Source organism: Platichthys flesus, chromosome 8 (assembly GCF_949316205.1).
Source record: "Platichthys flesus chromosome 8, fPlaFle2.1, whole genome shotgun sequence".
Classification (NCBI taxonomy): domain Eukaryota; kingdom Metazoa; phylum Chordata; class Actinopteri; order Pleuronectiformes; family Pleuronectidae; genus Platichthys; species Platichthys flesus.
Window position 1 is genome coordinate 14,810,012 of NC_084952.1, and position 24,277 is coordinate 14,834,288.

Here is a 24,277-nt window from a genome sequence, read left to right on the forward strand (position 1 = left end):
CATCTATCAGCAACGAGATTGCACAGCTGAAGCCCTCCTAATCTTCTATTTATTGTAGTACCTGTGAGTGAGAAGTGATATATGTGTGTAACGTAGATTTGCACCAATCATTTTTCTGATTTCTGACTGTAAACCAACCTCACCATCAAAAACAACCGGTTCAGCATTGGTTCTATGTCACAGCTTTAGCTTTATAGAGAGGCTCTATAGACTCCTGGGATCTTATCTTTCACCCATCTGCCTGAAGAACAGCCGTCAGTGAAACCCTCTTTCCTTTGTAAATTTTACACCAGTGATTCTTTCTAATGGTGGCTGAGGTTGCTTCCTTGTTTCCGGGTGTACTAATGCAGAACTCAATGGTTGTATTATACTCCTTTGTCTTCATTTCTGTTTTTTACTGTTACAACATTTCCTTATGATAAATCACAGCAAAGCAGGAACTGTCAATGCAGGATTGACGATCATCATCACTAAACAAACAGCTTTCTGTCGTACTATCTAATCTGGTTTTGTTTCACCTGTTCATTGCTCATCTCATTTGCTTGATGTAAGATACTCACTTATCCATTCTTTCCTTATTGCTCTAGAGTAGGGTTTTTTCCAAAATGACTTGCTTTTCCTTCAGTATGAACCTGATAAGTGTGTTTATCAGTATCAAGAGTTTCCCTTGTTAAAAGACATCAGTCAGGGAGGCCGTGATTCCCTTTGTACATGTGAAATAGTATCTTTGCCTCTGTTTGTCTACTCCACGGGGAAGGAAGACAAAGGCAGCACTGATGGTCACCACCACAATAACTTAAGATGTATGTGATATTAACCCAATATCAGCTGTATCAGTATCAATTTGGCTTCAGGGCTGAACACTAACCGCAACACAATCTTTGGTCATTTGTTAATATTAAATGGAACAGAATCTGTTGTTGTCGATAATGAGAAAACATTGCTCTGACCTTGACACAGACAATCGTTTCCTACTTTTGCTCCAAAACTCACCTCCAACAGAACATAGCAGTTGCTGACGTTCAGCTTGAACCCCAAGTACAATGGGTGTGTCACATCATTTTGAGCATTCTTGCTCAGTTTTACAAGTAACTGAATGTCATTTGATGATATACAGCTTTCATAATGTGTAAGCTCATTCCAAACAGCGAACAAGAACTCCTTTATTTAGGTCAGGGGTCTTCAACGTTTTTCAGGCCAAGGACCCCCAAACTGGGCAAGAGATGGAGCAGGGACCCCCTACTATACATATATATATACAGTATAAACTTGTGTTTTATATTAAACTGGGCCTATAGTTCCTTGTATAAACATAGCTATCCTGTTATTGTGCAATCAATACTAAGCTTATCAAATATTACAAGGGTTCATATATTCATGTTTTTAATTTAAACATGTGCAAGGTACAGGCTGGCCATGCCACTGCCATTTATAAACATACATCTTGCATACAACACTGAGCTATTAAAGTAATTCACAGATTCATGTTTTTATTTTAAAAATGCATGTAGAAGAGACAGTGAATCCTCAAGCCATCTGTGGATGGCACACATACGCCCACATTAGTGAGATGTCGGACCTTGATGGGTAGCACACAACTTATCTAATCTTGGACGGATGGAGTTTGCCCGGCAGAGGGTCATATCAGCCTCACAATATGTTGGATGCACGTAAATGTGTATTTAAAGACATTTAAATTTGTGGGGAAAAAATTGGTTCGAAAAAAAAAAAAATTGTCTAATCAACCAAAGATTTTGCAACCCCCCTGTTGAAGACCTCTGATTAAGGTGTTTAGTTGAAGTAAACTCTGGCCAAACAGTACGTTTGGGAACAACACACTGGCATGAGGGATGAGGAAATCAGTGTTTTCCCAGCACCGCTCGTTATTATCAATTTGATATTCAGAGAAGTTACTCATAAGCTATTCTTACTCATAGACTACATTGTTTTTTTATTATTTTGTTTCCTGCTTGTTTCACCTGAAGCACACAGCAACTATTGTCCTCACCATAAAACCCCGTTACACACATGGGTGTACGTCAGGCACGTGCACAGATAGACCCCTAGTTGTGCTCAAGCACCTGCCCTTTTGCCCTGGATGATATTTAAGAATAACAATGACTCTCTCTGTCATCAATTCCCCCCAAATGTGTTTTGATATCTGACTGGCATTGACATGACAGTCTGGTGAGGTATATTTAGGGGTTGCCAACTCCCTGAAAAATAAATAAGGGACACCTCATTGGCAGGGCCGGCCGAACCGATTGCCTTCACCCTTCCTGGTGTGGAGAATTTTTTTATCCTCTTTTTTTTGTGATTGATTTTTTAACTATGGACCCTGAATTGAATTAGATGCATATTTTTGAGTGACATAAACACATGGAAAGCAAATTATTATCCAGCAATTCACTTTAATAATAAACAATTAACTGAATAAAAGAAGAATCTTTCTTATACAGAAACCTACAGAAGCGTACTGAATTTTTCTTTCGAGCCAAAGAGAAAAGTATATTTCTTCAAACAAATTCCCAGAGAGTGCTTTTGAGTTTTATTTTGTTTTATTTAAAGAAAAACAGAACACACCAAGAGAAACACCAATACGTTTGTTATGTATAACATATACTTTTTTTATAAATCCGACCAAAGTAAATAGATCACATTTTTACAACTAATAATATGGATTAATTATCAAAATAAAAATAATTCAATTAATTAGCAATACACATAAGATGAATATATTATTAGCCCAACAGGTTTCAGTGTTGATCAGCAGTAAGAGAGACAAAGATAATGCATAATAAGTGTAGTGTACAGTGATGAGGACTATGAGCTGTCTTCAATGCAGAACCTGCATCAAGTGCAAAAGATACAAAGTTTGATTTTTGCCTTTTCAATTAGGATGGATTGATATTCTTCAGCATTAATTTAAGAGCTGACAACATTGATAATAATTATTTAGGTCAAATATCTTTTGAGGTATTTATGTTTAATGATTTCATTTAGCTGTTATTGTGTTTTCATTTCAGCTGTGACAGAAGAGCCTTGCAGTCCCCGATTCTGTCCAGCTCCTCCACCACATCAATCAAACTCTCCACTTTATCTGAAGGAAGCACCGTCCCTGCATTGTTTCTGAACTTCTTTGCCAAGCTCTCATTAGTCAGCGGGTTGCGCCAATGACCGTAGAAGGTGTCACACCGTCCGGTCAGGATTTCTCCTCCAACAAGTTTCACCTGCACTTCGCCATACATGCGATTGAAATTGGCCGGGTTGTCGTCGGGATGCTCCATGTGAACACGGCTCAGCAGAGCTAGCAGCTCAGGGCGACCCATGGCAGCTGGTGTGAAGGACTGCACAGTCACCTCGCCATCAAGGAGAGCGCTGCAAGCATTGAATTGGAAGGAGTGGCGTGCCTCATGCTCAGACTCAGGAAGAGGCCTGTTGATGTACTTTGATTTCGGGACTCTGAGATGGATGTCCTGCACCTGAGCTGGGGAGATGGTGCCAGGACCAACTCCTACGAGGAGCTGATGGACCGAGGCCGCAGCATCTGCCACCCAGTGCATCCCCAGATGGGCAGGGAAGCGCTTGAAGCCCATGTCCTGCTCCTCTAGCAGGAATGAATGGCCACCGTCACTGGGTGATTCTAAAGGCTGTGGCACGTAGTCTTCATAAAAAGCACTGAAGCCGGCCACCCCTGCCACAGCATCCAGGACCAGAGGACTGGCCTCTAGGCCTCGGGAGGCCAGCAGAGCAGCTTCCAGCCCCAAACGTGAGGCATTGCCAATGTGAAGGGGCTTAGACTGTGTGGCAGCATTAGCCATCGGGGCTCCAGAAAGAGAAGCAGCTATGGCCAAGGCATGACTGCACCGGACGTCATCCAAGGACAAGAGGCGTGCACAGGCAGCTGCACTCCCCATTGTCCCGACCACGCTGGGAGGGTGAAACCTGGGCATGAGAAGGACAGAGAAGAGCCACTTTGGTCAGTTGTTTTGGAATCAGGTGGTCTATAGGTGCTCCGCATCATTATGGTTGCAGCAGTAAAACTGCTTCACTTCTATGTGAAGCAGTTTTCCCACATACAGGCGTGTTCAAGGGTTTTAGTCATTTCGGTGCTTGATGCATAAGCAAATGACATGGTGCATCACATTGGCCAAATTAAGTCCTGTGTGACATTCTCTTCCACGTTGTTAACTGTAGAAATACGAGCCACAGAGGCTCAGCTGTTCCTGAGATGTACATGCCTTTCAAAGCTCATTGCTTGGAAAGAATGCTGCAAAGATCAGTCTAATATAGATTTCTTTAGACTCATGTATATTAATAAAAACATGTCCAGCAAGGAACTGACTCACTAAGTGCAACACCTGCTGCTATAGAACCATTAATGACAGTATCTGCGTCCGTATGATCTGAGGTGCTCACCTCTTGGGGATGTTGTTGGCCTCATTAGAGAACCTCATCAGTCGCCCCTGGATCTCGACGCCGACATTGAAAGCCAGCAGGAGGTCCAGGCCACTAGGTTTGCTGTTAGACGGCATCATGTCGATGAGTGCTAACACAGCAGGGAGGACTGCCCCAGAGGGATGAGTGGCAGGGTGCCACGTATCATCAAAGTCCATGGAGTGAGTCTGAAGCAGAGAGATGTCACTGATCAAATGATTGCACATGAGAGGTAACACAGAAATTAGCTTTTCACCCTGATGACCTCTTAAGGAGAGGAGGCCAAACAATAATGAAAGTCCAACTGGAAAGACCAATCAAATGTTTTCATTTCCTTTCTAGACTGTACCATTGCTGAGAATAACATAGTCGTGATGAATTTAGTGTACTGAAATAGTCTGGTGTTCTGGGGTCCATGGTGACAAAACTGTTCCATCTATTAATACTCACTGCCACTCCATTGACAAAAGCTGCCAGTGTCGGGGAGAGTCTGGCTCCTCTGCGTCCGTACACAAAGCTGATGTCATCAGGAGCGTACATGTACTGAGGGGAAAACACAGTACAGACAGGTAAACAGGGAATCTTTACAAGGGCATTTTCAATTCAATGTTTTACCATCATCACACACACGGTGAACTTCACTTTAAATAGCTCATCACTTTTCAATTAACACAGGGTGAATAAGTTTCTTTGTAAATCATATGTCAGTCTGGAACATTTGTGGAAAAAGGTCATCGGGCATAAAAACCTGTCTGTTCCCAAGTTATATTAATTATTAACTTTCACTTAATCTCATCTGTCCACACACTGATAGTTATTTATATAATGTTAGGCGTTTTATCCGTCTCATTGCCTCATATCTGATAACAATCTCTTCCCCTCCTCCTCACCTGGCAGTGCTGCAGAGCCAATTCAAACACGTCGGTGTTGCTGCCAATCAGACCGACCCCGATGCTGTCCAGCACCATCCTTTTGCTGCGGTGGAGGACAACAGGGGACAAGTGATGGGACTTTATCTCACTGATGAACCTCCCAAAGCTGGCTGTGACCGTGTCCTCGGGGGCTGGGCGCTTCAAAACTGCAAGGGAGAAAGAAAAATAAATGTCGTGATCAGATAAGCGAAAAAGAGAAATGTTTACTTTCCTACAGATCTACATTTTTTTTCAATCAAGTGTACATAAGTGAACAAAGTTTACCTTCGATTGCAGACTGATGCAGTCCTCTGACAGCCAACACCGGTCTAACAGTTTTCTGCGGGACAAAATAAATGGAATATCTTTTCTGAACCAGTAAACCAGCATTTATTGTGTTACTATACAGCATTTTTTTCTTGATAATTTCGGATTGATTACAGGCTGCAGACACGTGCACTGATTCTGAGCTATTTCCTTATCAGATCAAATTATCTCAGCCTGTCTGAGCTGCAGGTAAAGATTAGCTCAACATTAAACCAGAGCTCTGTTATATCCTCCCCTGGCACATACTCTTAAAACACACCTTCACAGTACAAACTCGTGATTTTAAGTTAAATCTGTCACTATTAGATTCCACAATACTCATTCTGACAGGATGTTTGTACCTTATTACCCATCAGTTCTCTATTGATTCAATAAGAGAGAGAATGAATAAATCTTTACCTGAAGTGTAGAGAGCATGGTTGAAGTTAGTTGTTGCTCTGACTTCTGTCTTCTGTCTCTTCTGATGCAGTAGTTTTGCAGTCAACAGGTTGTTGCAGATGCTCTTGAGGTTGAGAGGACAACAGCCTTATATAGTCCTGGACACAACAATCACCTGTGTTAAGAGTTTACTTGGAATAGGGGATGGGCATACATATCCGTAACAAGACCTCAGTGGATTATAGGAGGAATTTCCAAGGTTGTCATGATTATTATCTTCATCACCGTCATCATCACAACCAGCATCATCAGCCTCATCATCCTCATGAGAGGTAAGGGAAGGAGTGGTACTTTATTGTTGATGTTGAAGGAAACAATGATGTCACCTCTCAGTTTGCAGGTTTATGTGGGGGAATTTTTCATGAACTCCTCCTCCCCACAGGAAAGTCTTATTTATGACAAACTTAACATCCCTGTGTCAGAAGAACTCAACACTTTGCCGGTCTGAGGATCTTCACCAGGTAAGACTTTATTTTAATTCACTTTATTTCTGACACAAAGACTTTAATACATGTAAACTTCCAATGTGGTGATAACGTGATATTTTAATATTTACTAAATGCATACAATGTGTTGAAATATTAAAAAATAAATACAACAAATGAAATTTGTTATTTATCAGAGCATGATGTGCTTAACTTGAGTCAACTTGAGATGGGGTGTCTGTAAATTGTACTTATAGAGATACCCTCTGCTTTTCAGTCAGTGGAGCAGGAAATTAATTGAAACAAAGTTGCCCTTCGTTACCTCTGCTGTCTATTGGTGGAGCAGCCCTTTTATGACTGGGCAGGATCCAAGACTGGTTAGGGAGATACAATAGAAAATAGTCTATTTATAGCATAAACCTAAGTTTGTAGGATAACAGCTTTCCATCTATTCTTTACAGTATATTTGTTTTTTCTTTAAATCATAACACTTTCCCCCCATATTCTGTACAATGCTGTCAGTGGCAGATCTAGGATTTGTCACTTACTCAATTACATATCAATCATTAATGCACAATTCCTGATTGAGTAAGATGCACATTTGAGTCATTCTTTGTTTTCTCTTAGCTCTATAGCTCTGAGCAAATCCACACATAATTGAGTTTAATGCAACATTGTGATCTTCAAAAAGCTAAGAAAATATATTTTTTTAACAAATTATCCTATTAATTCTGAGTATTCTTAGCAAGTGACTACTTTATTTAAAAAGCAAATACTGATAAGAGTCGGGCATCTCAGGGGCCAATTGGAAGAATCATTATTGATTATTAAATAAAAGTGTTATTTTTCAACCAGAAACAGCATTTACTCTTTATTCCTCTGTTTATACTTTGCATGATTTATTCCATTCATTTTGAAAACACTGCGATATTACTTACTCACTTTGGTAATACCACTGTACCAATAAATCCAACAAGACTGTGTATTGTTCACATTCATGACATTTTTCTGTGGCATGTGCTTTATTCTTTCAGTAAAACTGCATTTTGACAACCGCCACACAATGGCGACATCAGATGGCTTTCCCGCAAGTTTCTATGGCGAACCAGGGGTGTTGGGGATGTTGTCCAATGGGATCAGTGCATTCATCGTACTTCTGCAGAACTTCAATACAGCGCATACTGGCAGTGCACCAGTAGGAGTGGAAAACATACTTGCAGGTTAAACCTTGAAAAAATCTGATAAGATAATCTAATAAAATATGATATTGTTACTTGTTATATTAATTCTAATTTCATGGGTTTTATAGGTGTTCATCTCATCCTGATTGGTGGTATTTGCCAGTTGGTGGCTGGACTGCTCTCCTTCAGAAAATATGATCATCTGAGTGGCACCGCCTTCATTGGCTATGCTGCTCTTTGGGGCAGTTATGGAGCAACCCGAATCTACATTGGCGCTTTAGCTGAACCTCCGACATCATCTATCGTATATCAAACAATGAATAATCTGTCTCAGTCCACTTACATGATGAGCAACATGACTCTAAATGCCACCACAGAGATCCCAGAGATCAGCCATTTAGGTCAGTCCATGAAAGAGTCAGCAGTCGCTGGTCTGGTCCCCTTTATCCTTCTGTCCTTCCTCCTAGCCTTCTGCTCTGCCACAGTCAACTACATCATGCCTTTTGTTTTTGGAGCCATCACAGCCACCTTAGTTTTTGAAGCAGTGGGTCTAGTTGCAAGCTCCTGGGCGCTCGTGGTCTCTGGGGTTCTCGAGTTGCTCATTCTCATTTTTGCCATCTACGGTTCAGCTGCACTGCTAATCAAAGGTCTCACCCAGCGTCTAGTGCTCAAAGGTTTTGGCACCCCTCTCTTCAATGTTCTTCTGCTGGGAACCCCCAACTCTGCAAGTACCCAGAGCATTGGTCAAGAGAAGAAGAAAAACACAAAATACGCAGAGCCCATGGCCTTGGGTTTCTTCTGTGACACTGTTGCCCCCTTCATCTTGGCTTTCTACAGTTTTGGGTATGTTAAGTCATTTGGCTTAGGAGCTGTATGGGTCTCAATCATCTCAGTGGCCCAGCTGTTCTCAAGCTACTATGCCCATCTGCGCCAAGACTGCTACCACACAACCAAGTTTGGTCTTCATGCTACATATTGGCTGATCAAGGCTTGGGATGAATTTGTGGTATCTGCTCTGACTGTAGAGAACAGTTTATTGATCTCAGGGAGGGAGGCGATGGTGGGAAACTGGTTCTTTGTGGTGTCAGGCGTTGTGCTCTGCATAGGAAGCCTGAACATGGATGTCCTGGAACTGATCCACAACCTTCTCTTTGTCCTGCTCACAATCTCAACAATCCCCCAGATACCTCTTCAGGCTTATTACATTTTCTTTGGTGTGGCTTGCTCCCTGTTCACTGCAGCCTCCCTGTATGGGACCTTCACACGTCTCATCAACACAATAGCAGAGAAGTCTCTCATCCCTATCGGCCCACAGCCCATCTCCAGTGAGCGGCTACAGAAAACTTTGACGTGTGGCAGATATAAAGATGGAAGACAGGAGGCACTGCCCCAAACAGACCAGGCCTCAGACGCCCTGTTTTACATTTCAAATGGAGTTGCAGCTCTCTCAGCTCTCCATACAAGGTTATCAAGCTCAAATCCCTCTTTCCTCAATCTGACTGTCCCATGGGTCCTCATCTCTGGAGCCATAATCCAGGCCTATGTCAGCCGGCTGCAAGTTACGGGAGGTGGCCGTTTTGGATCTGTCATTTCATCCAGCTATGTGGCAGTATGGGCAACCTGGAGCTGGTTTAGGTTTGCAGGTATGTTGGTAAAAACATGATTAGATGGGGATTTTATCTAAATGAATTACACAAAGATGTAATCAAAAATATTTCAGGTGACCTCATCCAACTTCCAAAAGAAGCATCCTATGGTTTTGCGGCAGGAGCCATTGCCTTCCTGGTCATTAACACTTTCCTCATGCTGATAGGTAAAGTGTTCACTTTTTATAAACAAACATTTTATATTATTACTGCTATATAACCATTTATAATTCCTTCCATTTTTTTTAAATCAGCTGCCTACAGGAACCTGGTTTTGCTGTTTTTAACAACAGTCATGGAGGTTATTCTGGTCTGTTTCCTGCTGTCCACACTGCAGCGACTGCCATACCAACTAGAAAGTGAGCATTGCTTTATTCTGAACATAAATAAACCCTATGTGCAGCAAAGCCACATAGTTATAACAATTTTCAAACTTTTTTTAAACAGTCGCCATGCTTGCACTGCTGTCAATCATTTGTATATATGGAGCTCTGGCATCACTGGTCAACTGCATCTTCTTCGGGAGACTGCTGCCTATGGGCCCTTCCTTATTAAAGGTAACTTATCAGAAGATTGTATCCCTAGTCTGATTATGAAGTGAAGTTTATCCTGTTCATTTTCTTCTTTGGCCTGTCACAGGAGAAAGTGAAGGAGGAATCTTTTCCTGAGCTACCCTGTCCTGTTGCTAATTCACGACTCACCAGTGGTCTCCTGAAGATCGCTGGCCTTCTGGAGGAGGGCGGAGTTTGCGGTGTTCCCACAGATACAGTCTATGCCCTGGCGGCCTCCTGCAAGAATCCTCAGGCTATTGAGAAAATCTACGGCATTAAAGTAAAGATAAACGACATATGATGTTTGTTGAAGTTTGACATGGGACAGATCATTAGTTCTCTATTGTGTACTTCATGTTAAACCAACAACCTGTTGTCTGTTACCTGCTCCAGGACAGACCAGCAGAGAAGCCCATCTGTATCTGCATCTCTAGTGTGGAGCAGCTAGTAGCAGCCAGGCCTCCCTTCAGTCCTCTGCTCTGGGAGTTTATGAGGAACGTGTATCCTGGAGGCATCAGCTGCATCATCAGCAAAGGAGACTGGCTGTATAAACTCGGTAAACAGCCCTGGGCAGTAGCAGTTTTAGCGTTTAGAATAATGGCAGTCCCGAGTGTTCACCTCACTTTCTAATTTTTCTCACGTAGGAGTGGGACCGGCTTATGACCGTGTCGGCACCAAGGACAGCATCATGATCCGTGTCCCAGACCACACTGTGATCGTCCACCTGTGTGACATCACCGGTCCCCTTGCCATTACCTCAGCCAATCCAAGTGGAGAACCAGACAGCACCCACCACAGCATGGTCATCAAGTAAGTGTATTCTAACAGAACTCAGGCACATCATGTCACGTTTCAGTGAATAGAGATTTGGGCTGGTTAGTCTCTTTTTAGATACTTAATGCACATACACTTACCCTCCCTGCTTCCTTTGGTTTTGCTGCAGTCGACTTGGACACAAGATCCAGGGAGTTCTTTGTGATGGGGACTCTAATGAAGTTGTTGCTTCTACTGTGGTTAACTGCCTGAAGATTGATGAAGGTACAATGCAAAAATATTCCTGTTACATTCTCTGTCGTTCTGTTTTAAAGACACTCACTAACTTTAGCCTATCGTACTTCTCTCGCAGGGACCATCACCATTGTAAGGGAAGGCTGTGTCCCCGCCATTAAAGTTCAACACATCTTTGAAAGAGTGAAAAATACTATGGTGTGATCTTCACATTCCTCATATCTCCCCTCACACCTGGATCCCTGTGAGACCCTTTGTCCATTCAGCAATCTCAGGAACACTTTACAGAAGAAATCGGAATAATTAGATAGAGCTGTTTGTATTTTGTATCTGTGGATGTCTTGACAAAAAGTAATCATTTGTAGCTCAAAACAACTTATATGGGCAGTTATCATTGAAGAATCTCAGCTGACAAACCATGACTTAGATGAGATCTCTCACATTGTAACAGCCTGGAAGGAACTGTAATAACTTTATATTTATGTTAGTTTATTGAATTAAAAATGAATTTGTGAAATGACTTGGGATTGAATGATACTGTAATAAATTATTAATGAGATACAAGAAAATGTATCTTATGTTACAAGGTATTTAAGCTCACTGTGTTTATTCTTTATCGTATTATATTGTATTGGGTTGTATTGTACTTCACTGTGTACTGTTCTGAATAGTTATTTGAAATAAAGAGTGAATTTGACTGGTAACATTTGTGCCCTAAAAGTAATTAATATTGTTCCAAAGTACCATCGATTTCAGTAGATACATTTTTTATGATCATGGGCCTGATCCCATATAAAGGAACCTAATTAACATTATGATAGATTGCAAGTTTGGTTGGTGGGCGTTTTGTGGGTGATCTATTACAAATAATTGCTCAAATGATAAGAGGGGCAAACATGGTAGAGTCAGTAGTATTTAAAGTGTTTTACGTGCTTTACTGGTCTCTGCCATGGAGCATTGAGGACAGCAGAGTGACCAAAACGCAAAGTCAAATTTAATGCTGTGGAATTTTAGGTGTAAGTGGAAGAGGCAAACAAAAATGATGTTGAGCCACATCAGAGAAAAATGTATATAACTCAAAGAAAGGCGATATGGGAAAGTATCTGCGAGAAAGACCCATAAGAAATTAAAAGCAGATGGCAGACCAATATTGAGCAGGAGGAGCTGTTCACTTTCTGTGGCACGAGCGAGCGCTCAGGTGCTTCTGAAAATCCAAACTGCCAACCAGGAAGAAAAAAACTGTTCTCTCCGCTTTTTCCACGCTGTCTTCTCCTCTCCACAATAACTGCAGCCATCTTTAAGCAAAATACTGCGCCGATTAGCACCTACCTTTCAAAAGTATCTGGAAATATAAGAGGCTGGAACACCAAATTTGTCTTTGTGTATTATAATAGAGGTTTTCTGCAGAAAGCTTCAACACAGAGACTCACAGGGATCTCAGAGTGAAGATGCAGGACAGTCAAATGCAAGGATGTTATATAAGAGCACACATTTTTTCCTAAATATAGACGCAGTCAAAACCACCGCCATTATTCTACAGCCTTGTAAATCACAATGAGTGTGCTAAATTAAATTAGTCCTACCAATAAATAGAAACGTCCGATAATACACATTCATTAAGGCAAACTTAATTTAAAGATATTGCTCAAAACACCCCATATTCGACATACAGTGATCTGACCTTAACTTTAAGAGGAAATTTCATGGACTATTGCAGTTGCCCCATAAGATAACATTGCTGCTGTGTTGTAGCTGCTGGTGGAGACCGATACTGACCTAAACGTGGGGCCCAGGTTGAAACCAGACCAGAATAGCAATTTTACTTGCTGTCGACAATAGTTAACAAGTGAGATCCTCAAGCAACAAACACTCAAATAGAACGGAGCACAAACATAATCTCCTTGGATGTGTCATTTTTCTTTTATCATGCTCGTTAGGCCTGTCTGCAATCCCAACATGAAGCTTTATTTATCCTGTGTCATAGTTTGAACAAAGGGCTGTCATGGGGTTAGAGTCTGTGAAAATTCCTCTATTGTTTGCAGTCATTGGAGGTACTCATTGTTAAGGAACTAAATTTTCCAGCTCTTTGGTCATATTTGTGTTTACAGGGAACTGGTGTTAAATTACGTTGTTTCAACTTTTTTCTCAAGGGATCAGCAGTATAGATAATAGATGGATGGATGGATGGCTTTTCCCCTTTTGTTCCACAAATTGTATTATTTCCCATGCTTAGGGAATTGCAAACAAAGCTGAGCAACTTTCCCCACATATATTTGACCAGAGAACAGTCCGTCTGTTTGTTCCAATAAAAATGACGGACAGACAGACGGACGGAAAAAAGTTATATGTAAAAAAAAAACGTCCCTCTGTCCGTCCCCAAAAAAACAATTGTGTTTTTTTTAAAACACTATTTATTTAGCTATTACGAAATGAAGCTTTCTCTATTATTTAGTAGCTCAGGGTTGGAATCAGGGACTGTTCCCTTTATTCCAACCCTGAGCTACAAAAAGGAGTGTAGTCATTGCAAATAGTTGTGTAACATAAAGAGGGTGTTGGTTGGTCTTTTTTTGTGTTATCTACCTACATTGGCCGGTTTGTGAACAAAGCCGGGAAACGTTTCACACTGTAATTATTGACGATGTTGACAGGCCCTGTTACGATAACAAATAGGATTAACCAGGAAACTGATGCTTTTACCAGGAGACGCTTCAAAGTCTTGAGAATAATTTTCAGGGCAACTTACATGGTGACATGTTAAATCTGCAAAAAGCTACATTAGACTGTAAATATAGTACAATATTAGACTGTGTGATGGAAATTCGTCTTGAGATTTGAAATAACGAAATTCTCAGACTTGAGTTGCCATTGAGTCTTTATTATAGTAAGCGCTGCAGAGTTTACACAACAAGCACGGGTGCTCAAAATGGAACCACTCGCTGCAAGTGTGAGAAAGCCAGGACTTATACCAAGAGGCGTTTCACAAGACAATATGAAAAACAGAAGACATGCCAGAACTAATATAAAGAGGTGCTTCATAAAACGTAATAAGAAAAAAATATATGAAATCCTCCTCTGTGTCTATCTGCTGTGTCCGTCCACTGTAGCAAACTCCCTGTTTGCCAAGGCCACAGTGGTGAGATAATCGGTCTGTTGAATTTCCCATTACACTGTAACATAAAATAATAAATTAATCTAAACTCACAACATCACTTGAGTCAATCAGATTTTGTACTTGGTTAAATTGTTTGTAAAGTGCTTTTACCTGAAAGGCGTGGGGGGTGTCGACAGTAGCTTGATGACCTTTAAAGACCTTCTTTACGGGAAACTGTGTCTGCGTCTTATTTCCTGAGATTTTCCATCCCATTCTGTGGACACACACACACAAACACTTTTCACCTTTTCATGCATAAATATCACCTCTTCTCGAAATCTGCATAAAAGAGCAAACATGTGAATGTTTCTCTGTCCTTCCCTCTACAGGTTGCTCTTCAGATGTTGTTTGATTGTCTGACCTTCCCTTGCAAGGAATAAAACACACTCATAAGATTATTATTCTCAGATCTCTTTATTTCCGAAGTCTCGCCGCGTAAATTTACATCACAATTCCAAAGGAGCTCAAACATAAACTGAGAGATGTCTCCGGGATTTCCCTGTTCGTAACAAATAAACTGAAACGGGCACCTGTTTCTTTGACTTAGTAACTCATAACCAGGAAACGCTCTAAAGTGGTGAGACTAGTTTTCAGAGCAACTTATATAGTGACAAGTTAATCTGGAGATTTATTTGTTTGTTTTTGTTCCCTCACATTCCACAGAGATGTATTGTACATCAATAGCACTTACCGACACAATAGGAGATAGCTGTAGTATTTGCTGATGGTTACTGCACTGGGAGATAAGAGGGTTCAGGTGTCCTTACCGTAGTTCCGTACTATGACTGTTTCTGCTGATAACACTTGCTTTGTCAGAATATCAATTGTCACGGGACAAAACTCACCTGCTTTTCAGATCACGCAGCTGTGACCTGGCCCAGTTTTCAAACACGATTCAGTTTCCACTCTAATCTACAATAAACAACAATTTGCTCATCTCAGTTTCTCAATGTCACAGACTGCATGGCTCAGTTACCACTTTTGTTCTATCTCACCTTGACATTGTTCAGTAATTGGAATGAACATGAATATTTGTCGACCTCGATTCTGAAGGTAAATCTCTTTGAATTCACAAAGGCAGAAATTGGAGTTAAAATAATCTAAATCCTAATCCACGTGATCAATTTAAATCTGTACATTTTAGGTGAAAGTCCCATCATTCAGTGCTCAGTTTAACTTGGTATTAATTTTACTGAGATAGAATAGTTACAGGAAAACAAGTGATCTTACTTAGTTATTGTTGAAGAGCTACATTTTCCGGCTATTTGGTCATATTTGTGTTTCCAGGGAACTGGTGTTAAATTACGTTGTTTCTCCTTTTTTTGAATGGATCCCCCTGAAACCCTCAAAGGACCAGCAGTATATATAAAGGAAGGATGGATGGATGGCTTGTCACCTTTTGTTCTATGAATTGTATTATTTTCCATGCTTAGGAGTTTGGAAACAAAGCTGAGCAACTTTACCCACATATGTCTAACCAGAGTAAAGTTCATCCGTCCATCTGTCCGACCCAAAAAAGAGGACAGACAGAGGGAAGAAAAATTATTTATATATATAAAAAAAAAACGTCCGTCTGTCCGTCCCGGAAAAAAAAATGGACAGACAGACGGGCAAAAAATAAATAAATAATTATCTGTCCGTTGGTCTATCACAACAAAAAAAAATATGGACAGAAAGACAGATGTCTTTTCAAGTAGGGGCTCTGATGAACATTAATAATACACATTTAATAATATTAAATAAAACACAATTTATTTAGCTATTACAAAATGAAGCTTTCTGTTCTTATTTAGTAGCTCAGGGTTGGTATAAGGGACTGTTCCCTTTTTTCCAACCCTGAGCTACAAAAAGGAGTTCAAGGCTGTGAGATAAAAAAAATGTGTGTAGTCATTGTAAATAGTTGTGTTTATGTTAAACAGGGTGCTATTTGGTGATAATATTACAAATGATGCTTCTCCTCTTTTTTTTGCGTTATCTACCTACGTTGGGCGGTTTGTGAACAAAGCTGAGCAACATTTCACACTGTCATTTTTGATGATGTTGACAGGCCCTGTTCCGATAACAAATATGCTTTTACGAGGAAACTGATGCATTTGACAGGAAACGATCTAAAGTTGTGAGAGTAGTTTTCAGGGCAATTTATATGCTGACAAGTTAAATCTGCAGACAGATTTGTTTGTTTGTTTTTGTTCCCTCACATTTCACATACTGACCTGTGAAAAACTGTAGATCAAGAGCACTTACTGACAAAATAGGGGATAGCTGCAGTATTTGCTGATGGTTTCTGCACTGGGAGATAAGCGGGTTCAGGTGTCCTTACCGTAGTTCAGTACTATGGCTGTTTCTGCTGGTAACACTTGCTTTGTCAGAATATCAATTGACCTTTACCTGGCCCGGTTTTCAGACACGATTCAGTTTCCACTCTAATCTACAATAAACAACAATTTGCTCATCTCAGTTTCTCAGTGTCACAGACTGCATGGCTCAGTTACCACTCTTGTTCTATCTCACCTTGACATTGTTCAGAAATTATAATGAACACTGATATTTGTTGAGCTGGATTCTGAAGGGTAAATCTCTTTGAATTCACAAAAGCAGAAATTGGAGTTAAAAAATGATCTAAATCCTAATCCACGTGATCAATTTAAATCTGTACATTTTAGGTGACAGTTCCTCAGACAGGCTCAGTTTAACCTGGTATTCATTTTCCTGAGATAGAATAGTTACAGGAAAACAAGTGATCTTACTTGTCTTTTCACTTCTAAATAAACTATGTACATTACTCACTAAAAGAGGAAAGGACTGGGTACCATACAGGACCTTAACAACTTTGAGAGGTTTTCCAAATACCAGTAAGACTGTGTCATTTAAGATGATATATTAAACACATTTTGTTTTTTTACTGGTTAAGTTAAAGTGTTATCAAAATGTTAGGGTCTTCCCGATGAAGCTCATGTAAGCTGGAGGAAAATTATATTTGAGACACTTAATAAATGGTAAATTTAATAATCGGTCAAATAGCATTTTACATGTATAAAGATGGAACATTTTTATGAATAAGCATATTTGAAAATCAGTTATGCGAGAAATTCTGATCCAAACCTTGCTGTTATTTATAAGCTAAAGTTCCTAAAGACACAGATTCATTTACTCTTGATAATGGGACATATATCCATCTTTGAGTGGATCAGGGCTGGAATTCTTTTTTTTATTTCATCAACAAATCTGAAAACTAATAGCAATGATAATGGTGTAACTGTCCTGCTATAATAGGGACAGCAAAAACAGAAGCGACAAATGTATTAATACTTAAGATAACACTTAATGTATGATAACGGATAGTGCAATAATCAAACATTAATTTTGTCTTTGTATATCTCTAGCCTCCAGAATGAGCTTTGTTTCCTTTTGCACATTTTATGAAATTACTATGAAATCTAACTCTTCAGGTACAGTTAAAAGTGAAACTACAATTCAAAATATATACTGTACTTAATGGGACTGTTTCCATATTCATACTCATTCATTTGAGTATTAAATAATTTTGCACCTAGTGTAAGTTAGAGTGCAATAGGTTGATTTTCATATCAGGGTGTTTTCTGAAAACTAGTTATAAACATGATTTAATAGAATAACACATGTTTAAACAGAACTGTATACATTTAACAACTTAATTAGGCATTTATTTGTTGTAATTTTATCCCGAAAAAATAAACAGTTTATTGATATCAAATATACAACATTTACAATATATTACATTTTAAGGTACAAAAGTGCAGACATTATGCCGTACATAAAACATATTCATTTCACATAAATATAAGGAGGGTCCTGTATAAAAGATTTAAAAATAGCAGACACCTTTTCTTCATGATTTTTAACCTATCAATTTTTCCGAAAAATATATGAACTGACATTCTTTAATAGTGCATTGAGCGTTTGTCTTCATCCTAAGAGCGATTTCTCATTTCTGGGCTTTGTTCAGGTGGTGTTGTGGATGGGGTTGAGTTAACAGATCCCATTCCTGATTCTACTGTGTTGTATTCTCCTGAACCCAGTTCCCGGTGAGCGTCTGGTGGATGCAGCTCGTACTCAAAAGCTGGATTCGTCTGCCCCTGTCTGTGTCTCCTCTGAACCTCCTCAAAGATCTGCAGAACCTGAAGAACCAAGCAAACAGTTTAACTCCATCAGGTTGTAAAGTGACCTTGTTTATTCAGAGCAATGTATTTATATTACCTTGGACTTGGGAATGAGACCCACTCTGAAGAAACCAATGTGTCCTGTTTCAATCTTAGTGCAGTCGACCACAGTAGACGCAATGTTCTCTGGGGAGGGGCCGTCACATAGAACCCCATCCACCTGACGAGAAAAACACACGTTTAATGCAAAAACGGAAAACACATCTGCCTTTTTTTATTTAATTGAACTAAATAACAATCATCACCTTGTCTCCCAGTTTGGCATAAACTTGGTTGTGGTGAGTCGTGTCTGCCTCCCCTGTAGGGTTGGCTGAGGTAACTGCAATGGGCCCCACCTGCAAGAATAAGAAGTCGTATTGACTCAAAGCTTTGCTGGTGAGTTTTACAAAGAGACATGTAGTGTTCCTCATGCGCAGCCCTCACCAGGTGGATGAGGTGGGTGGCCACAGAACAGTCTGGGTTTCTGATGGCAATGCTCTGTGGAGTCCCAATGTGTTTGGCCGAATCCCCCAAACCAAAAGTGTCCATCCACGGACCTGTGTGAGACAATTAACCGGCATTATGCTACAAAAAAACCCCACCACTCACCTAAACTGGCAAAACACACAACCTTACACACTCAACTGAGCCTCACCTCTGGGTATAACCATGCTAATGGAGGAGGGCCACGCCGCCTCCATGAAGTCCAGCAGCAGGGGGCTCAGCAGGTGTCGCACTGGCTCCAGTTGCTTGATGGAGGAGATCCACAGGGACATGGGTCGGTCCTGTGCCTGCTTCTTAACCCTGGAGTCGAAACGCAGCAGTTATAGAGTTATGAGAGAGAATCGATAAATGAATGCAGGTAATGCAAAACTCATCAATACAGAAACTCACTTGTAAGCTTTAAGAACTGCATCAGGCCTGTTGCAAGCCGCCACCAGCACATAGACGGTGTCAGTGGGCATTCCACATATGCCCCCATTTTTCATGATTTCTGCACAAGGAGGGAAAGGATCAGAAGAATCACATCAAGCACATAACACACGTTTCATATAAAAATCAACATGAAGGTCTCTTGTATCTCACCTGCCATCTGATGGACAGATGAGGCCTTGCGGGCTGGTACATGTGGACAGACATTTGCCCCCCCTCCGATACCGCTCAGCTTGATTAAAGGTTTCCCTAAAGGGATCTGAGGGGACTGGAAGGTGCTGTTGAAGATGTGGCTAAGGAAGCAATAAAAACTGATAAGACCAAAGATGATGGTGACTCCAATGTCATAACCATAAGGAAGAGCATCCACTGCATCCAGCAGGAAGCTAATGAGGATGAGCTGGAAGGTGAGGGCGTAGGCAAACCAGGCGACATTCAGAAACAGGGTTGCAGCTGTCACTAAGCAGTTAAATAGCATGAAGCTAATGATCCCCACCGCCACGTTAAAGCCTCTGGTTTCACCGTACAGGCCGCCGTATCGTGTCAGCCCCCACACGCTCCACATCATCCCGTAGAGAATAAAAACCGTGCTCTCAAAGGTTTTACCCCGAGAAAAGGCGACCGAGCCACAAAGCAGCTGCACCGCCCCGCCAGCTGCCACCACCCAGGGCAGGACCAGCACAGACAGAGGATCTCTGTTATTTACAGTGGCTGTGACCGCGAAAGCAGCCAACACGCTGCAGGCGTGGCCTAACACCTCTGCATCTGCATATTTGGAGTAGCCCAGGTGAGGAGTATGTAGCTCCTTATCGTGTGCTCTGAGAGTCAGACCCGGCATCCGGTTTACTAAAGCTGTGAAATAATCTTGTCCTGTGGGGATCATGGTCCTGGAGACCATGTTGAATGTGGTAATTAAAAGCATGATGGCAGAGACTACAAATATAGCGGCCTGTACACCCTGAGTGCCTGCTTGGTTGAAGCCTTGAGGCTGGGCTGCAATTGCAATGCAATAAGCTGCAAAGAATAACTGGTAGAGCCCCTCCAGCAAACTCTTCTGACAACTGAACAGAGCCAGGACGGAGAAAAGCACAGCGAAGACGACAGGGAAGGGAACAGGGGAGAACGGCTGGATTGAATAGAACGATAAGAGAGCAGTGTAGCCCTCTGCAAATTTCAGCAGGGCAGTGAAACCATAAAAAGTGGCAGCTAGTGTGTCCATGGCTCGGTAAAAGAGGACACACATACCAAGCTGGAAGACTCCGGCCGTCCACAGCCAGGGGACATGACCGACGGAGAGCCGGGGGACCACACCTAACAGAGGACAGGCTAACACAGAGGCAGACAACAAGTTCATCACCAAACCCACTGACACTACATCGCTACACTTCTGGTTCGGCTCCGTTTTCAGCTCAGCTTTTCCCTTCAGGTTTATTCCTGGAGGTTCCAATTTACCTTTGGTGACAGTAAAAAGCAGTCGCCCAAAACCAAAGTAAACACCAACCAGACAGACGAGGAGGTAGTTTGCTGCTGTGGCAGACTGACCAAAACCTGCCGCAGACAGGCCGGCTATTTGATGGGCGCATGCTAAACTAATACCGATGGCTATAAGAGACAGAACCGCTTTCTTTAATAAGAGGGCGACGCTGCCGATGATGAGCAGAGCTAAGGTGAACGCCGCCAGACCGGGGACCAGAGAGGACCTGAGTTCTGTGGGCAACAGCACCCCCTGCCCCACCAGGATGTACACCAGACCTGAGCCACACCACAGGGCAGAGACAGTGAGACACAGAGACGAGAAGAGCTGGGCGTGGGACAGACTGCGGCAGATACCTGAGAGACGAAGAGGAAACAGAACAGAGGGACACGGGAAGGGATTCTTTTTTTATCTGCACAAACCAGAATGAAAAAGTTAAATGAAATAAAAATGTAATATAGATTCACCAACCTGTATAAGCTAATAGGGCTGCGATGATGAGGAGCAGAATCCCCAGTGCAGTATGGGGGATAAAGTCTTTTTCGGGTGAGCTGGCATAGTCCTTCACCAAGAGCAGGAGAGAACCTGGGGTTTAAAACACAATCCATTATCTCTACAGCCACCTGCTAGTGACGAACAACAGAGTAACACAACTCGGGTGCCAAGTTACAACTTGTTTCTCTGATTGTTTTGATAAAAAAAGATATGATTATTCTATATTTTATACTAGTAACAGGTGGTGTCTTAATACAGTTGTTAACAATTTTATACAGATGTCATCGAGCACACAGCTGGTTTTGAATATCAAAATTGTTAAGGGTTTGTATTTTGGTTTTGAACTTGAACATACTTTTTTAACATCAAATCCTTATTTTGAGATGACACTTGATCGGCTTATTATAATACAGTTGGATATAAGAAAATTCTTTATTAGAATAAAACAGGGAGCTGGCTCGTGGCTCTTTTGTACAAATGCTGTTAAAAAAATAAAGCATCAGTAATCAATGGGAATGAAATCCTACCTCCAGCGATGCCGAGGATGCCCACGGACACATGTAGTGTGTGTCGTTCGGTCATGTCAGAGTCTGTGGGTTTGTCACCGCCTGCAGCTGAGCTTTATACGGCTGAGTGTGACGTCAGCAGAAACCTGAGAGCAGAGGCTACACCTTACTAGGAAATAACACACACACACACACACACACACACACACACAGAGCAAGAGAGAAAATGCACATGTCATTGCTGTTGATTGCTTTTTTCAAGGTTTTTACGAAGAGGAAATAAATGATCACGTATCACTCTATATATCAGAACCTATTGTCAACATTCAAAAGAGAATATAGATAGAAATAAAATTGGAAAGTTTGGGTTTTGTAAGTGTAATTGAAACATATACACATATACACCATTTTAATATTTTATATACATTTAAAGATACAAAAGTGGTGACTTTAATGACTTTATGTGTATAAAAAAAATGATGTTCTGGCCGGAAGAGTCTCAACTTCATAAGAATAATATAACTATATATATATATATCTCAACTGAACGTTTCTGTTTAATTCTCATCCACAGGACTTTGACCGTGACCCTTAAATAAGTTTAACCCTGTATAAACAGATCAGTGCGGCATTACTACGTCAGTTTTATTGTTTCTTTCAAACAACTGATGAGAGTGACTCATTTCATCCTCAAAGGAAGGCGATCAGTAACCAGCAGAGTTTCTGGTTTCCTGTACGGAGCATGATGTCAACCTGTTGGACGGCAGGTCGGTGTGGGAGGAGCCGGGAGAAGCAGGCAGGTCTATAAAGTGTGTGTTTCAGAGTTCAGTCAACACAACACTCCTGAAGAGCTCCAGTACACACACAGGAAGAACTCCAGCCTATACAAGGTGAGAGGGATCTAACGTCTGTTATCTGAACTTATCTGCTGCTGTCTGAACTTATCTTCTGTTATCTGAACCTAACTACTGCTTTCTAGATAATATTTGACCAGCAAACACATTTATTGTAGACAACAATTGTATGAAAGTATCTATGAAACATGCACGAGGGAAACTTTGAAATGCTAAATCAATTTCTGTTCAATATTCATCTTCAAGTACAGCATTTATTTATTGTTCCGTCCTTCCTGTAACTGCACCTTACTGGTGTCAACAGTGTTACCTAGCAGCAGCAGCAGCAGCAGCAGCAGCAGCAGCAGGATCTGAGGCTCCTCTCTCACCTGGCTCCGTAGATTATTTATGTAAACATGAGCAACAGGTTTATTATGAGCAGTGCTCGGTTAATCATGTCTTCTTCATGTCTAGTAGTGAAATAAAAAGGGGATCAACCCTGATGTCAACGTCATAAAGGTTTTGTACACATTGTGCTGCATGTCTTGTGTTTAATAGGAATCATGGCCAAGCGTGTTGCAGTTATTCTCTCGGGCTGTGGCGTCTATGACGGCACAGAGATCCACGAGGCCTCCGCTGTTCTCGTCCACCTGAGTCGCGCTGGAGCAAAAGTAAGTGGAGGAAAAGAAGAGATGAAAAGCGAAGCTGCTGTGAAGATTTGTGTTATTTAATTCAAAGTGCATGATCCAATCTTGCGGTTCATGTACAAGGGCAGTGTAATAACCCCAACCCACTGAGATAGAGATAACCACTCCGAATATGATTCGATATACAGCAGGACATTTTACAAGTCTGTGTTTCACTTCAGGTGCAGATGTTTGCTCCGGATGCAGTTCAGATGCATGTTGTAAATCACTGCGACGGGAAACCCACGGCTGAGACAAGAAACGTCCTGCAGGAAAGTGCACGTATTGCCAGGGGCGAAGTGACTGATCTGGCCAAGTTAGATGTTACAGCATTCGACGCCGCCATCATCCCAGGTCAGACTGTCTTTGCCAAAGATTAACACCACAAAATGAATTATTTGACATTTCTTTCCTTTATTTAAATGTATCCTCTGTGTGTGTGTGTGTCTCTGTTCAGGGGGGTTCGGCGTGGCTAAGAACCTGAGTGACTGGGCAGTGAAGAATAAGGACTGCACCGTCCAGCCACATCTGGAGAAGCTCATCAAGGCTTTCCACAAGGCCGGAAAACCGCTGGGCATGTTGTGCATCTCTCCCGTCCTCGCCGCCAAAGTCCTGCCAGGCTGTGAGCTCACTGTGGGACAGGACAAAGAGTGTGAAACGTGAGTGGAAGAGCTCTTCACCATCAAGATGTCTGTAAAGAAATGCATTCTACAGTTCTGACTGTTCCTCTGTTGTGCCCCTCAGGTGGCCATTTGCAGGGACAGCAGGGGTTTTGAAGGAGATGGGCTGCAAACATGTGAACAAGGACGTGGGAGAAGCTCATGTCGATGTCAAGAACAAGCTGGTCACCACCTGTGCCTTCATGTGCAATGCACCTTTTCACAAAGTATTTGATGGAGTAGGTGTCTTAGTCAAAGAGACACTGAAACTGGCTTAAGAAGTCTCTCTACTCACAGTCTAAATGTTTTGTTTTTATTCACCTTAAATGTGTTTTTGTCTGCAGAAGAACTTCCTTGTCTCAGTGCATTCGTCCATATCGTTATATTATCATTGTGTTGTAATGGGGTTCTCAATAAAAGCAACTTGACACATTACAA

The 24,277-nt window shown here is 41.4% G+C and overlaps 4 protein-coding genes across 4 annotated transcripts; 2 read left to right on the forward strand and 2 right to left on the reverse strand.

The window, feature by feature from the left end:
• Window positions 1–2,575: 2,575 nt before the first annotated feature.
• irg1l (immunoresponsive gene 1, like) lies at window positions 2,576–6,189 on the reverse strand. Its single transcript, XM_062393926.1, has 6 exons — window positions 6,075–6,189; window positions 5,634–5,688; window positions 5,328–5,515; window positions 4,888–4,980; window positions 4,420–4,625; window positions 2,576–3,945 (listed from the first exon to the last, which is right to left on the reverse strand). The coding sequence occupies exons 1-6, from the start codon at window positions 6,090–6,092 to the stop codon at window positions 3,018–3,020; spliced, it is 1,488 nt and encodes a 495-aa protein (XP_062249910.1). The 5' UTR covers window positions 6,093–6,189; the 3' UTR covers window positions 2,576–3,017.
• Window positions 6,190–7,855: 1,666 nt separating this feature from the next.
• Window positions 7,856–11,616, forward strand: si:ch211-153b23.3 (uncharacterized). The gene is made up of 9 exons (XM_062393232.1): window positions 7,856–9,362; window positions 9,440–9,532; window positions 9,620–9,724; window positions 9,813–9,922; window positions 10,005–10,196; window positions 10,310–10,472; window positions 10,561–10,726; window positions 10,860–10,954; window positions 11,043–11,616. The coding sequence occupies exons 1-9, from the start codon at window positions 8,036–8,038 to the stop codon at window positions 11,126–11,128; spliced, it is 2,337 nt and encodes a 778-aa protein (XP_062249216.1). The 5' UTR covers window positions 7,856–8,035; the 3' UTR covers window positions 11,129–11,616.
• A 5,657-nt stretch (window positions 11,617–17,273) lies between these two features.
• Window positions 17,274–21,737, reverse strand: si:ch211-153b23.4 (uncharacterized protein LOC335392 homolog). Its single transcript, XM_062394461.1, has 9 exons — window positions 21,683–21,737; window positions 21,132–21,245; window positions 19,340–21,016; window positions 19,148–19,247; window positions 18,909–19,057; window positions 18,698–18,810; window positions 18,520–18,609; window positions 18,312–18,434; window positions 17,274–18,232 (listed from the first exon to the last, which is right to left on the reverse strand). The coding sequence occupies exons 1-9, from the start codon at window positions 21,735–21,737 to the stop codon at window positions 18,026–18,028; spliced, it is 2,628 nt and encodes an 875-aa protein (XP_062250445.1). The 3' UTR covers window positions 17,274–18,025.
• A 687-nt stretch (window positions 21,738–22,424) lies between these two features.
• si:ch211-153b23.5 (uncharacterized protein LOC321177 homolog) lies at window positions 22,425–24,277 on the forward strand. Its single transcript, XM_062393062.1, has 5 exons — window positions 22,425–22,551; window positions 23,053–23,165; window positions 23,363–23,534; window positions 23,638–23,839; window positions 23,925–24,277. Exons 2-5 carry the CDS (start codon window positions 23,058–23,060, stop codon window positions 24,115–24,117), a joined length of 675 nt encoding a protein of 224 aa, XP_062249046.1. The 5' UTR covers window positions 22,425–22,551; window positions 23,053–23,057; the 3' UTR covers window positions 24,118–24,277.